This window comes from Homarus americanus, unplaced genomic scaffold (genome assembly GCF_018991925.1).
Source record: "Homarus americanus isolate GMGI-L3 unplaced genomic scaffold, GMGI_Hamer_2.0 scaffold32583, whole genome shotgun sequence".
In the NCBI taxonomy this organism is placed as follows: domain Eukaryota; kingdom Metazoa; phylum Arthropoda; class Malacostraca; order Decapoda; family Nephropidae; genus Homarus; species Homarus americanus.
In genome coordinates this window covers 36,356,379-36,372,499 of record NW_024713129.1, presented here as the reverse complement: position 1 = coordinate 36,372,499, position 16,121 = coordinate 36,356,379, and the positions used below count along the sequence as shown (strand labels likewise).

At 43.8% G+C, this 16,121-nt stretch overlaps 2 protein-coding genes across 2 annotated transcripts in view; both read right to left on the bottom strand.

The window, feature by feature from the left end:
• Positions 1-868: 868 nt before the first annotated feature.
• LOC121870807 lies at positions 869-3,893 on the bottom strand. The gene is made up of 2 exons (XM_042372777.1): positions 3,829-3,893; positions 869-1,175 (listed from the first exon to the last, which is right to left on the bottom strand). The coding sequence occupies exons 1-2, from the start codon at positions 3,891-3,893 to the stop codon at positions 869-871; spliced, it is 372 nt and encodes a 123-aa protein (XP_042228711.1).
• Positions 3,894-6,610: 2,717 nt separating this feature from the next.
• The window catches only part of LOC121869953 (receptor-type tyrosine-protein phosphatase alpha-like), a 77,220-nt gene continuing 67,709 nt past the window's right edge, over positions 6,611-16,121 (bottom strand). Inside the window, exon 11 of the mRNA XM_042371559.1 lies at positions 6,611-8,146. Coding sequence (XP_042227493.1) covers positions 8,073-8,146 — 74 coding nt within the window. The 3' untranslated portion in view covers positions 6,611-8,072. The remainder of the gene's footprint in view (positions 8,147-16,121) is intronic.

The following is a 16,121-nucleotide window of genomic DNA, read 5'->3' as shown; positions in this document are numbered from 1 at the left end:
ATATATATATATATATATATATATATATATATATATATATATATATATATATATATATATATATATATATATATATATATATATATATATATATATATATATATATATATATATATATATATATATGTTTATATTACGAAAAACACAAGTTCCCAGTATATATATATATATATATATATATATATATATATATATATATATATATATATATATATATATATATATATATATATATATATATTTATTTTAGAGGACCATAAAACTTTGGCTTAGTGCCACATGCCACATGTTCAGGTTTTCGAAAAGGGTTTAATACGTATTATGGTAATTCATATGAACTAATGATATATTTTATAACTGTACCAAGATTATTAGGGAAAAGTCAGTTTCATTTCAATATTTATTATTTTAATTACAAAGTTGACCATACACATATATTGTTAATTTATCTAGAATTACAACCCTATTAATCATTTTAACAAGGTACTCTTTTAAACAACCTATGATTATCACATAAACATTCAATGTGTAGAGGTGACCAGCACCATGCGTGAAACTGTAAAGAAAATGGAAACAGTACCGAAGTGTGTGTCAAGTCATCCTCTGGGAAAGCACAGAGATTAAACACTAAAACATACAAATAATTGAAATGTTAGTGACTATCAATGAGTTAACTAATAAGTATATATCACATAGACAGTCTCGCCTTAAATTCGGTTCTTATTCTTGACTCATCCATCAGAAGGCGCATTATTCACCATGACCCCTGTGTCTCTCACACACTCGCTCATTTGCAGAGGCTGTGGCCCAGGGTTTAGATGTGGACCAGGGCGTAGATTGGGACCAGGGAGTAAACGTGGTCCAGGGTCTAGATATAAATCAAGGTGTAGATGTAATCCAGGGTGTAGAGGTGGTCCAGGGTGTAGATGTGGTCCAGGGTGTAAATGTGATCCAGGGAGTAGATGTGGTCTAGGGTGTAGATGTGGACCAGGGTGTAGATGTGGAAAAGGGAGTAGATGTGGACCTGGTGTAGATGTAGTCCAGGGTGTAGATGTGGACCAGGGGTGTAGATGTTGACTTGGGTGTAGATGTGGTCCAGGATGTAGGTGTGGATAAGGGTGTCGATGTGGTCCAGGGTGTAGATGTGTGTGTGCACATGGGGTGGTGTAATGAGTCTAATGTGGGAGCATTATGTTAGTATTAAGTTGCAAACACTGCTTGGTTCTTCTCGCTTCCAGCTACTGCCGCTGGATAGCTTTCGTGGCGAACAGGGAAGCAAATTGCAGACTGTAAGTCTTCCCTTGCCAGTACACAGCCTCTTCAAAATTAAGACTCCTGCTGTGCCTCCTCGTGGAAACACAAGGTGACTGGGTGTCTCGTAGGCCCAGGCTAGACCAGCAGGGGATCTCGGAGCAGCAGTGGGCCCCAGAAGGATGGCGCATATGCCCACTGGCATGTGGACGCATCCTTGTGCCTACCAACCTCAGCCCGGCTGCCTTGCGGATTAACCTTGGTAGGTATAAGGCTAAGGGAGTAAAGCCTGAATGAAAACTCTGCGGTTTAACCCCGCATCAGGCAGACATGCTTACAGAGCTCCAGTAAGACCCCATTGGCGGTATAGGCAGAAGAGCCCCATGGTAACCCAATGACTCCACTGAGATCTAGGCAGCAGTGCAATCCGGTCCTGTGTGTGCGACTGAGCAGCCCCCTCCTCACATGGGGAGGGGGCTAAAGCTATGTTTAGGGTAAACATAGCATGCTTAAACAACCTACCTATATGGGCAACCACACCCAATAAGGTCATCCTTATGCGGTCCAAAACACAATCATTATCACAGATCCAAACAAAAACAAACTATACATTTTCTTATGGTCGCTGCATGGAATGTCAGGACCCTTCTGGATACTGGCACAAATGAGCGTCCTTGTGGCAAAAGAGCTGGCTAGGTGTAACATCGACATGGCAGCCATTAGTAAGTCCCGGCTCCCAGATGAGGGTTGCCTCACAGAACGGGAGTCATACTATACCTTCATCTGGAAGGGTAAGCCTACTGCGGAGAGAAACCGCATTTATGGAGTTGGTTTTGCCTTCCGCTAATGCATCCTACATAAGCTAACTGAAATGCCTGTTGGGATCAACGAGCGCCTCATGACGCTCCGAGTTCCATTGAATCACTCATGCCATGCCTTCTTCATCAGTGCATACGCCCCAACACTGGACGCAGAGGATGACATCAAGGAGGCCTTTTATGTGAACCTTGACAGAGTGCTAACCCTTATCCCTAGAGAAGATAAGGTAACTTCAATGCTAGAGCTGGCAGAGATGCTGACATTTGGCAGGGAATCATAGGGAGAAATACACTAGGCAAGTGTAATCCCCACGGCCTACTCTTCCTCAGCAAGTGTGCAGCACACAACCTCACTATCACTAATACCTTGTTTAGGCAGGCCGACGAGTTCAAGAGTTCGTGGAACACCCACGATCCAAACACTGTTATCTCATTGACTACATCATTGCCAGAGAATGAGACCGCCAAGATATCCTCATCGCATGACCCTTGCGTGGCTCAGACTACTGCAACACTGATCCAGTGGTAGCACATGCTTTCAGAGAACAGCTCGAACACGGGCTGATAAACAACCGAAAAACAATCCACTCAAATCCCAATACCAAATGGGATATTTTCGACACTGTCATGAGAAAAGCCATCAGAGAGACCCTTGACCTGATCACAAGAATACACCAGGACTGGTTTGATGAAAATTACCTGGAAATCAATGTACTCGTCGATGATAAACGTGCTGCTTTAACTGACTGCCAGAACAACCCTCAGTCTCGGACAAAAGCAAATTAATAACTTCTGCAAGAAGAAAGCGGCAGCCCAGCGTGAACTTCGCAAGCTAAAGAACGACTGGTTTAAAAATAAATCATGTGAAACACAAAAACTTTCAGATCAAAACAAGATGAGCGAGTTTTTCAATTCCACAAAAACATTTTATGGCACAGCCCCCTCCGCTCATCCGACGGTAACTCTTCAGTAAAGGACGAAGAAGGTATTCTTCAGTGCTGGAAAGAGCACTACCATTCTCTGCTCAAACGAACCACAACTGTGGATGTCCTAACTACCCAGTAGGTCCCTCAGCATTCAGAGTTGACTCACCTCAGCTATCCTCCATCCCTGGATGAGGTAGCTACTGCCATCAAACAGATGAAAAATAACAACGACTCAGGGCCTGATGGATTCCTAGCCGAGGTGTACAATATAAAACAGGAGGACCTCTGCTTACCAGCCGTCTGCACGCTTTCCTGGAGTCAATATTTATAAGAGCAAGGGAGCCTCGTCAGACTGTGGCAACTACCACTGGATCTCACTACTGCCCATAGCTAGCTAAATTATCGCCCGAGTCCTCCTAAACAGACTTCTTCCTGAGGCGGAAACTTCCTCCCAGAATCTCAATGTGGCTTTAGACCATCACATGCCATTACTGACATCTTTGCTGCCCGCCAGATACAGGAAAAGTGCACAGAACAGCATCGTGACCTGTACATGGTCTTCATTGACCTAACCAGCCTCCGACTCGGTCAACAGGAAAGTCCTCTTGGGGACCCTCAGCCTTTTGGCTGCCCACCAAAATTCATTGCCATTGTGAGGCAACTCCACGATGGCATGCACAATGGCACCCAGTCTGAGTTCTTCCCCATCCAAATGGAGGTAAAACAGGGATGTGTATTGGAACCAACTTTCTTTTCCATTTTCTTGGCTGCGTTCCTTACTGTACAGTACTCATGCCAGAGCCAATTTAGCCGGCGGGGTGGACATCGAGTACCGGATGAAGGGTATTTTCAGCATGAGAAGACTCCAGGCAGGAATGTAGGTGTGGGTAGCTTCCATTATACTTCAGGATGCAGACGACTTCACCCTTGTCGCTCACACTGAACGCGACCTACAGGAGATACTGATCACCTACGCAGATGAGTATGCACATCTCAGCCTTGAGGTGAAGGTTATTTTAAGACTCAGATTCTCTTTCAGCCTACCCCTGGCTCAGCCACACTTCCACCATCCATCCAGCTTAACGGTTACTACCCTCTCTAACGTTACCCACTTTCGGTATCTCGGCTCCCACCTGTCCAACACCGCAGACATCGATGAAGAGATTCAACAGTGGATCAAATATGCATCGCATGTCTTTGGCAGACTCCATAACCATGTCTTCAGCTGTAGGGAACTGAAATTATCTATAAAGTTGCCTGTATATTGAGCAGTGTTCCTCTCCACCCTGCTATATGGCAGTGAGACATGGGTCACATTCAGAAGGCACTAGACAAATTTCACCAACGTACTATAGTCTACGTTCCATCCTCTGAGTTCGCAGGGAAGGCAAGAGAACAAATGTCAGTATTTTCAGTGACACCAACTGTAGGGGCGTCGAGGCTACCATTATCTCTGAACAACTGTGTTGGACTGGCCATTTTAACTGCATGGACGACAGTAGACTACCAAAACAGCTACTTTATAGTCACCTAACGAATAGTAAACGCAATGCCGGCGGGCAACTGAGAAGGTATAACGAGAGTCTTCAGACAAAAATGGTGAGGTGCCAAATCGACCCCCCTCACCTGGGAGATGATTACTCCACACCGTGACGCTTGGAGGAGCATCTCACAAGAAGGAGTTAATACTTTCGAGTTAGCCCGACTGCATATAGAGGCAGACAAGCGTCATCGCCGGAAAGACGCTGCCGCAGCCCCTCCCACACTAGATGTAGCCTTCCACACCTGCCACATCTGTGGACGACCTTGCCGGTCCCGTATCGGCCTCTTTGTTGACCTCAGAACTCACCAATGAAAGTGCCATCCTTAATAACTCATATCATTGTATCATATGTGGATGATCGTCATACTCGATTCCGAGTGACAGCAAAGTAGTAGTGGTAGATGTGGCCCAGGGTGTAGATGTGGTCCGGGGTTAGGATGTGGACCCCGGTGTAGATGTAGACCAGAGAGTAGATGTGGTCCATGGTGTAGATATGGTCCTGGGTGTAGATGTGGACCAGGATGTAGGTGTGGACCAGGGTGTAAATGTGAACCGTGATGTAGATGTGGTCCAGGGTGTAGATGTGGTCCTGGGTGTAGATGTGGATGAGGATGTACAGTAGGTGTGGACCAGGGCGTAAATGTGGTCCAGGGTGTAGATGTAGTCTAGGGTGTAAATGTGGACGAGGGTGTTACAGTAATGCTGAATGTTCACCCTAGCTAGTAATGTTTAACTGCTTTACTGAGGGGCACAAGGTACTGTAGGCAGCACATAGAGTTTTGATGTCTCCTTTTTTTTCTGTAGTAAATACCTTCTCGTCCACGGTTCAAGAAGCGAGATTTAAGTGATAGTCTTTGGATATATTGTACTTGTATATAAGGAAAGAGATGATACGGGAAATATCAAAGTTTTTATTATTTGATTTTAGCGAATAAAGTTATATAGCCTCGGTAATTTTCCACGATCAAACATCATGCTTCAAAGGTCCATCGACCAAAAAAATTTATCAGCCTGAGATGGAAGCCTGCCTTGTTACTGGAGTGTTTTTCTTCAATGGGAATCGCCACACACCGTACTTAAACACAGTAAAATAACACAACTCCGATACACATAATTATTATTTTTTTAACCTTTTGACTTATACGGAAGATCTTCGTAAAGAATTATAACCAATGTAATAATTATTTGATTTTTTTTTTGCAGCGTGGTAAGAGTGTAAAATAATTATCATCTGTTTAAGCATGCATAGGGAACAATTAACAGTTTTCTCTTTATCTTTCTTGTAACCATCTAATGTTTTAATCCCGAGGAAGTCTTAACAATTTGTGGATGAAGGATTAAGCCCGTGTCCTCCAAGGGCTGAGCCATCATCTTTAAAGGGTTAAACCATCATTGAATAAGTGTTGAATCATCATCCTGTAAAACTACCACCATGAGGGAATTTAGTTAACGGTATTATATAAATCAAAATTTTAAAGCTATTAAACCACATTCCACTTAAACCACTGTACACAATATCAACACAACAGCTGCCAAGATATTTAATTACTAACACATACATAAAGGACTTCTGCGCGACTATACATTTACCTCGTATATATTTTGTGCCAACGAATACAAACACTGTCAACGTGGTAATTGGAATGTTATCTTGTAAACCAAATGTTTTGTGCTTTTGCTCAACTTTTTTGACTGCCAGGGTTATTTAAACCGTTTTATATTTTGAGGCTTGATGTCGAAATGTCTTGGTTCTTCATAGTTCTTAGTTATTGGCTTATTTTCATCGTCATTTATGTTTTCGATTTAATTTTGTATTGCTTATGTGATTATAAGATCCCACAGTCAACTCTTGTTTGAGGAGGTTTTGGTGTCATGTCCTTATCATCATCATTATCATCATCATCATCATCATCATCATCACTACTACCATCATCATCACCACCACCACTACTACCATCATCATCACCACCACCACTATCATCAAAATCATCATCACCACTATTATCAAAATCTTCTTCCTCATCATCATCATCTTCCTCCTCCTCCTCATCGTCTTCCTCCTCCTCCTCCTCCTCCTCCTCATCATCATCATCATCATCATCATCTACCTGCAATAATCATAAAGTGGAAGAAGCCCTCAGTTCTCCACAGTTCTCTTATTAAGCTTCCCAGTTCAAGAGTTCCTTTGACTTCATGAGTTCGTCTCCCCAATAATTTCTGGAGAGACTTCCCGGTCTGAGAGAGCTACACATATAGAACTGTAGAAACGTGTGTGTGAGAACTTCAACCGTTAGTGAAATGATACGTGTACTGTAGTGCAGGATATGGCAGGGAACCAGAAATATACAAACTAAACCTCATTCAGAACGGAGTGTTGTACATCGACTCAACATTGAGCATTCACACTATCTTATGTACAGTTGTGGACAAAATAAATTAGCAGGGAAAGAGTTTAAGCTTTGTCTGCCTCATAATTAAACTACGAAAACAGAATTGTGATGTCCACCTACCCCTACCCTTCCATACTCCACTTCCCTCCCTGACTGCTGGATTATTTTTGTCCACAACTGTACTGTACATGAAATCTGTAGCACCTCTATTAATTTGCAACCTCTTAAATGCTATGGTTTGAGTAAATAATATCACCAACTAATCGCTTCATCTAAAAGATTACTATTTTCTACTTACAACTAGAGAAAGTCTAAAGAATTTAGAATTAACAGAAATTATGTGTTCTTTTAAATGGTGAAGCCAGAGGAGCAAGTGTTAACACCCAGAGCGAAAACCAATCTGTGATACTCAATACGACTTACGTACCCAAACAATGATATTAAGTGAGATGGATAGTAATATGCAAGTGATTCAGAAATACACATATTACTTAAATATAACTGGTACATTCATGTAAATAGGTGAAGGCTAATGAAAAAATAGGATAGTGAGCGAAATCAGTAAGGCCCTCTGCCAATTTATGAGTTAATAATTCAGGATTTGATGTTCATAGAGGTAAACTACGCAGACTAAAACCCGCTCTGTTATTCCTAAAGAACCTTTCACACACACACACACACACACACACACACACACACACACACACACTTTCTTTATCACCAACAATAAGGACCACTGATATATCGGAGTAACTTGTGAAGTTATTACATCCGATACAGACGTACAGACTCTCCTGTCAGAGGTAAGATTTAAAGCCTTAATGTGGACAGAATCGTAGTTTGGGATGAGACATGTAGCTTTTCTGAAGACATATAGCTAACTTAGTCTAGTGTTGCTTGCGTTGATTGTACCAAAAACACATTAGCATATCAGAGTACTTTTTCTTACGTCTTACAGTGGGTGATAAGTTTTGTAGAGAGTGTTAGCTCCTGAAGTATGTACTACCACCTACTGCAAAAGGTAGCATTTACTAAAAGACCAACACTCACTCACTACTAGTTCTTGTAGTGATTGATAAGTTTTGTAGTGAGTGGTGGATCTTGTAGCAGGTGGAAACTCTTGAAGCGAGGGGTAGTTTCAGCCTCACTGGCCCTCAGTATTAGCATAAATGGGGTTGTCGTCCTCGAAGGCACCGTTGTCGTAGATGTGGTTGTTGTCTGAGGGAGAAGTGTAAACATTGGTAATCGTGTAAACATAAGTAGAAGTATAAGCATTGGTAATATTGTAAACATTAGTAGTAGTGTAAACATTGGTAGTAGTGTAAACATTGATAGTAGTGTAAACATTGATAGTAGTATAAACATTAGTGGTAGTAGCGTAAACATTGGTGTATGGGAGCGGGAATTTCACAGTGTGCAGGTGAATATCAGATGTCACCCTAAGCATCGTCACCGAAGGTTCTTATCATCCCTTACGGCATTAATCGAAAATATTCCATGTGTTCACCGGTGACTTCGAAGCGAGTCTGTGAGTATTTGGATGTCGGAAGCGGACGTAACTGCCGCCCAAGGTGCCAGTGCCAGTGTCGAGACTCGCCCTTATGGGGCCAAGTGCTCTAAGCTTGTGGTCGCCCCACCCCAAGTAACGATCACTTTATGTGGTGCCAGCCGACCAAGTGAGTATATACAGTACATGTAAACTAATATTACATCAGTGCGACCATAGAAATAGTGGTGATTTCTACCAAGGATATATAAACAGTTGTTAGGTGTGACAATTCTTGCTCCCAATGTATCATTCTGATGTTGGATAGTCGACCACAAGGGAGTGGCCTATACACCCATGCGCGCATGAATGCCCCTACTACCCGGACACAGCAGTCCAGCCTGTAGTCTCTCTGCCCTTTACTCATACGAACTAGTTTCTTCTTCTGTATGGGACCAAAGCAGATGTCATTGGCGGGCGTAACTGCCGCCCGAGGTGCTGAACACTATGCCGGGTAACAGACATTGCTGCGTCTGTGCTAGCCAGTACCAAAACTACACTAGCTGTGAATGTGCGAGAAACAAATGACCATGTGTGGGTTGCAGAAATGGATACAATTGTCGAAACCCACAAGGTAGGGAGCCGACTCAGGAGACCACAGTGGATATCGCCGGGACCCAACCGCCCGATGATACCCTAAATGAATCTACTCAACCTGAAAATGTAGTACTAATAATCGCTGCTCCAATAGTAGCAGATGTCCACGAGGAGAATGAGAGACAGACACCACAGTGGAATGGCATGTCGATGGAAAATGCAGACATATGGGTTAAAGAAACTTACTCAGAAATTGTCAGGTGGTCGCCAGCTAACCTATTTGAACCACCCAACTGTGCGGCCACCAAAGAAATGATTCGGGAGATGATTCGCCTCATAACTAATTACACTCAGGACTGCTTCCTTGCCCCTTTAGCTCTTCAAATACTGGCAATAATATCACATCTATTCTGTCAGGGGACACACACACAAAGACTAAGCACAAAGAAAATGCGGCAGCAATGAAGAGAAGATTGACAATGTGGCAGAATGTGGCCCTTGAGAGACTAAAACTTACAGGTGACGGAAATCAAAACACCAATGATGTTGCAAGAAAGTTTGGAAACAATATGCGTATGGTAAAAGTGTCTTTGGCGGTGACTATATCCCACCAAATGCTGTCCTATTCGAGAAAATAACAGGAGGGATGGTGTGGAAAAAGGCACTGAAAACCCGAGGAGGAGCCGACCCTTCAGGTCTGGACGCAAACGGTTGGAGTGTCATCCTCAGCACTAACAAGTTTGGCCCTGTAGCAAGTGATCTCTGCACTGCCATTGCCGTCCTTGCAAGAAAGCTGGCATCCTCGTGCTGCCATCACCTCCATGTTATGACGGCCTGCCGCCTCATTCCCCTGGAAAAAAATGCAGGATGTAGGCCTATAGGGGAGGGGGAAGTGCTGAGGCGGATCATCGGAACATGCATAATTGAGATGGTAAAGGATGATGTCAGGGCAGCACCAGGGAACCCGCAAGTTTGTGCTGGCCACCAGGCTGGAGGGGAAGATGCCATTCACGCCATGAGAACGATATTTGAGCAGCGTGATTATGAGGCCGTTCTCCTGGTTGACGCTTCAAAAGCATTCAACATACTTAACCGCAAGGCCACACTGCACAACATCAAGATCAAGTGTCCAAGCTTTGCAATGTATGTTGAAAACTCCCTAAATGAATCCATCAGACCTCTATATAGTAAACAACAAGGCTCTAAGAGGTGATACCATCATACAGTCAACCGAGGGAACAACACAGGGGGACCCTGTTGCAATGGCAATGTACGCAATAGGCCTATCCGTGCTCCAACACACAATAAAATTTGAAACAACTGAGATCAAACAAGTGGCGTACGCTGATGACCTTACAGGAGCAGGAAAAGTGGAGGACATCAAAAAGCGGTGGGACCTGGAAACATCGCGAGGCCCACGAATAGGGTACCACCCAAACCCCAGCAAGTCCTTACTCATTGTGATGCCAGAACATTATGAGTGGGCATTGGAGGTGTTTGGCGGAAGTGAGGTCAAAATAACAAAGGAAGACCAAAAACACCTGGGCGCAGTAATCGGCACGACTGACTTCAAGACCGAGTACATAACGGGAAAGGTGAATGAGTGGGTTAGGGAAATCCAAGCTCTGTCTGAGATTGCTAACACAGAGCCTCATGCGGCTTTTGTGGCATTCACCCATGGAGTAAAGCATCGCTGGAACTACCTGATGCGCACTATCCCTGATATTGGTCCCCTCCTTCACCCTCTGTAAAAAACTATCTATGTCAATTTCATTCCCAAATTAGTGAAACACCCTCACTTAACCCCAACAGAAAGATCACTCCTTACACTACCACCGAGACTGGGAGGTATGGAATTGACCAATCCAGAGGAGATTGCTGCCACCGAACATCAAAAGTCAGTTAAGCTCACGGCAGCCCTCACGGACCACATAATAGCTCATAACGCAAGAGGGGAGGTGGATACCAGAGACATAAACAAGATTCGAAGGTCCATTAAGACAGAACGACAGCACAGCCAAAGTGATAAGTTGCAGCAACTGTTGTTGCAAGTACCAGAGAATTTTAAAAAAAAGTAGCAATAGCGCGGGAGGTGAGCGCCTTGAGCTGGTTAACTACGTTACTGATAAGGGCAAATAGTTTCAGTCTCAATAAACAAGAATTTACAGATATCAATGCTCTAAGGTACGGTAGGTCTGTGGAAGGTTTGCCCTCCCAATGCATTTGTGGCTCTTCCGATCACGCCGATCACGCCATGGTGTGCAAGAAAGGGGGCTTCATATGAATGAAGCATGACGAAGTAGGGGATCTCACAGCAAATATGTTGAAGGAAATTTGCCGTGATGTCAGGGTAGAACCGACCCTCCTTCCATTAGAGTGAGATTTTTCAATATAGAACTTCAAACACATCCAACGAAGCATGTGTTGACGTCAGTGCTCAAGGATTCTGGACGCGGGAACAGCGAGCCTTCTTTGATATCAGGATTTTTTATCCCATGGCCACATGTCATCGTAACTTAACTCTCGATGCTGCACACAGGAGGAGCGAGAACGACAAGATAAGGGCATGTGGGGAGAGAATTCAAAACGTGGATCAAGGCAGCTTCACTCCTCTAGTGTTCACAACCTCTGGTGAAATGGGACCAAGTGCATAATGTTTCTACGCCAGACTCACGGAGGTGAACTCCGAACAGAAGCAGCAGCCCAGAAGTTATGTTACAACCTGGATGAGATGTCGACTGTCCTTCTCTTTCCTTCGGTAGGCGTTGCTCTGCCTCAGGGGAACGAGAGCTTCGGCCCCAAAGCCAACAACAGCTGCAGATATTGACTAGGAGACTACAGTCACTGAATGCCGCATAGATCTGCGGCTCAACTATTTCAACACAACTAGGATAGCTACTTATGTATTAGGATATTTAATATTAAGGTAATAAAATGGCAGCGAAGGTGTGGCTGTTGGGGGAGGCTGGAGGCCACGTTAAAAAAAAGGAAAAAATAAATAAAAGTGTAAACATTGACAGTAGTAGTGTAAACATTGGTAGTAGTAGTCTCAAAATTGGTAGTAGTTGTGTAACCATTGGTAGTAGTGTAAACATTGAAACATTGGTAGTAGTAGTGTAAACATTAGTAGTAGTGTAAACATTGGTAGTAGGGTAAACATTGGTAGTAGTGTAAATATTGGTAGTAGGATAAACATTGATAGTAGTGTAAACATTGGTAGTAGTGTAAACATTGGTATTAGTCGTGTAAACATCAGAAGTAGTGTGACATAGGTAGAAGCAGTATAAACATTGGTAGTAGTAGTGTAAACATTGGTAGTATCAGTGTAAACATTGGTAGTATTGTAGACATTGGTAGTAGCAGTGTAAACACTGGTAGTAGTAGTGTAAACATTGGAAGCAGTGTAAACATTGGTAGTAGTAGTGTAAATATTGGAAGCAGTGTAAATATAGGTAATAGTGTAAACTTTAGTAGTAGTAGTGCAAACATTGGTAGTAGTAGTGTAAACATTGGTACTAGTAGTGCAAACATTGGTAACAGTGTAAACATGGTGTAATGAGTCTTTATCAGACCACAGCTTACAGCCCAGAGAAATACAGCACATATAACAGTAAGTAGATGCCCACGTGGTAACCCACATAGGTTGACACACCCTACACTGATAGTAAGACCTGACCCAGAAGAGGTCATGGTCAAGGTACCTGAGTTAACCCAGCTTTATGGCCGTGTTAAAGAAACTATACCTAGCCAAGACACACCCAGGTGGTAATAATTAGGAAGCATTACCGACCAGCGGCGACATGACCATGCACTTGGGCAAACACAGCTGCGCACATCTAACCAGTTTAGTGTTAATTAGGAGAAGTCATCTGCCGGCTCTCCTCCAATATAAAGGCACTGCAGCTCCTTCCACGGGGCATTACTTTCACATCAGTGAAGACAAGACGGAGTCACACTCGTCACTAGTGTAATGGCCCCTGTCTCATCAACAGAAGTATTATATAAATGGGTTCATTACATTTGATTTATATACTGATTCACCTTCTTTAACTTTCCACTGGCTATGAGTTGTCATGCTCTTATCACGTGATTGGTAGCCTTCTTGGGGTGCGGCCCATTGACTGTATGTCAGCACATGGGTCAGCTCGGATAAGCCGGCACCCACGGGCAGTCTCACTCATAAACTCACATGGAAAGGGCGTGATTAAACGGTCAATTTATCATAGCCGTCGTCCTCTGCCTTCACACTCATAAATAGTGGAAGTTACGGTTGATTTCCACTCAGGAATTATTTAAACGATAGTTTTTCAATAAAAGAAGAAACAGACAATTGGGTTTCGCTACTCTTACCCAATATTATATATGTTTAGTCCCATATACATTACGACTAGAACATAGGTGGCAGCTAGTGTGGTGACGAATACAACATTCCAGTCTACATACCAAGGCGTCAGTGTTTTGCGAAACAAGAAAAAAAAACAGTGACATATTACATGAAATATCCGAGTGTATTGATATATCCTGTAGTGAGACGATTGTAGTTAAGTGTTTCTCATTCTGTCTCCCATGGTGGTGTACAGAATTATTCCAATAACCGATACTGAGTTATTGTTGACTTATTACCATACGGCTAGTTTGTGATACCCCTGTTTAGCGACAAGTGGTGGCGGTCAGGAAAGCCTCTTGTCAGCATTCTTAAACTGTGCCCGCCGCTTGCAGTGTTGCAGACATACCCAACAACTTTCAGGGTTTACTAACAAAAGACCTTTCACAAGTGTCTGGATGACTATTGTGGCTTCGTGATCATTGAATGCAGTACTTCCGGTGCCCCAGAGAGTCCCTCATATATACAGGGCTTCAGAAGGTTTCGGCACACAGAAGCGGCAACATCGTATTTGTGAGCAGAGCACCTGATTCTTCATCGTCAGCACTTGGACATACTGTGGAGGTAGTCCCCTGTCGTGAAGTGGATTCACCCGGCGTTCGTCATTGCAGCGCGTCTGGTCATTGCTAGGCGACGACACTCGAGAGGAGTGCGCGCCAACCGACCTTGAGAGGGTGGCAACACTCACCCACACCACACCCTCCTACAGCTGTCTGAGTGGAGGAACCGAGGTACCCACCCACCCACCACCTGAGACCAGCTGGACCGATCGTATTTTCTATGCAGAAGCCCAACCCCTGTATTAGGTATTTAAAGATTCACATACTTTATACTGTACACACATTTACATAGTCAACGGCATGCCTTCACATTGATAGGACATTGCATAGGCTATGCCATTGTTGTAGGTGTCTCACTTAATTTAATGTGATATAATTTCCAGTATTTATTTCATACCTGTTCAGTTATTGATACTTTAATTATTTTAACTATAATTTTTATCAATTTCCTGTACATGAGAGGCAAGTGTTTTGTTCTTACTGTAAATCACTGTGTGACCCATTTGCCATTTCATGGAGAAATTGTCAAAGTTGTGGTCTGAGGACATTACTGATTTAGCGGAGCTTTTTGCTGACGATTCACATATAGAGGATAAACGTCATGTTTCTACTGCAGAGGTTAAATTAGGGGTTAAGCCGGAAACACAATCAGACTATTCTGTGAAGAGTAGTGAAGAGTTAATTGAGGAATCATTTGACGATTTAAACTGTCGTACCTTACGATCGGGAAATCAATATAGTACCTCACCTGGGTATTCACAGGTCGTTCCTAATCGTCTTCTGGGTGACAGTGTGCCGGATAACTTAGCATTACCCCGCCCATTAACTGAGCCTTCTGTTAGAAGTAAACATAGTGGCTTGCATACATCTAACGCTAACATGGCTTCTCCTAACGCTCCTATGTCGCCTAACCCAGAGAATGTGTTTCACATGATACCACGTGCTGACCAGGTCCGTGATTTTACTGGTCAGGATGATTATAGAGTAACACAATTCATCCGTGCGTGTGAGGACACAATGAGCAATGTAAAAATTACCGATGATCACGATAAGAAGGCGTTTGTGCGTTCCCACATCCCGCAGGGTTCGTTTGCTAGTACGCACCTGAATGCGTATGGTTTGACGGACCCCGACAATGAAAAGCTCAAGCTCTCTCTCATTGGAATTTTCGAGTGCCGGTCCCAATTTTGCCGTCTGCAGTGGGTATTTAGATAGCTAGATCGTCTGGCTCCGGTGGTTCACGTGGAATCACCTATGGGGGCTGTTTCAATTGCCTGAGAAGTACGACAAGACATGGAAGCGTCCTTCCGGGATTCGCGATGGTATGACGAAGATGGCAAGATGTCACCGGAAAATGTGGTAACATTAATAGAGTTGATTAGTTTCCAGTTGGCGGTTCGTCTTCCCATCTATGGCCTGGCCCAGGAAGTAGAGTTTGTCCCGCCTACTGTTATGGTGGATTACGCTAACAAGCTTTCTCCGAAGGTGACAGGACCTCTGATGGCACGTACTTCCCAGACTACGGCGCCTCCCCCGGTAGCGCAAATGCAGCCGTTGGCTTCGATCGCACCTCAACACCGGAGTTACAAGAATCGTCGATCTTTGAGGTGTACCCATTGTAATAAGAGGGGCCATACAATCGATGATTGTTATCAGCTCCGGGGTGGTGGTGTTAAAGTACCGAAGACCACCCATCCCCCCACAGGCGCTAAGCAGAAAAAGAAGGACGTACACGGAGGCGGTTAAGACTACGTCTCCACCTGGCCAAAAATCATGATCGTGGTGTGCATTCCACCGGTCAGCATCTCACAGCACAGATGAGTGCGACATAATGATAAACGCTAGGAGCGTGGACTCTGGTGTACCCCCGATAACACAGCAGCGTAAAGCGCATCATTACCAGGATAAGAAGTCGGGGGAAGGCCAGCACCTGTCAAAAGACGGGGAAGGATAGGTCCATTGGTGCATCCTTCCCACAACACTTCTGTGGCAGCCTCATTAATAGCGGCGCTAAGTAAAGTGGAAGTATTGCCAGTACTGGTGAGAGTGAATGATATCAGATTGGCTCTGGATATTGATACGGGTGCATGCGCAAATGTTTTGGCCTTGACATCCTATCAGGAGTTACAATGTAGATTCCCTCACCGTGATTTCCTATGGAGACCT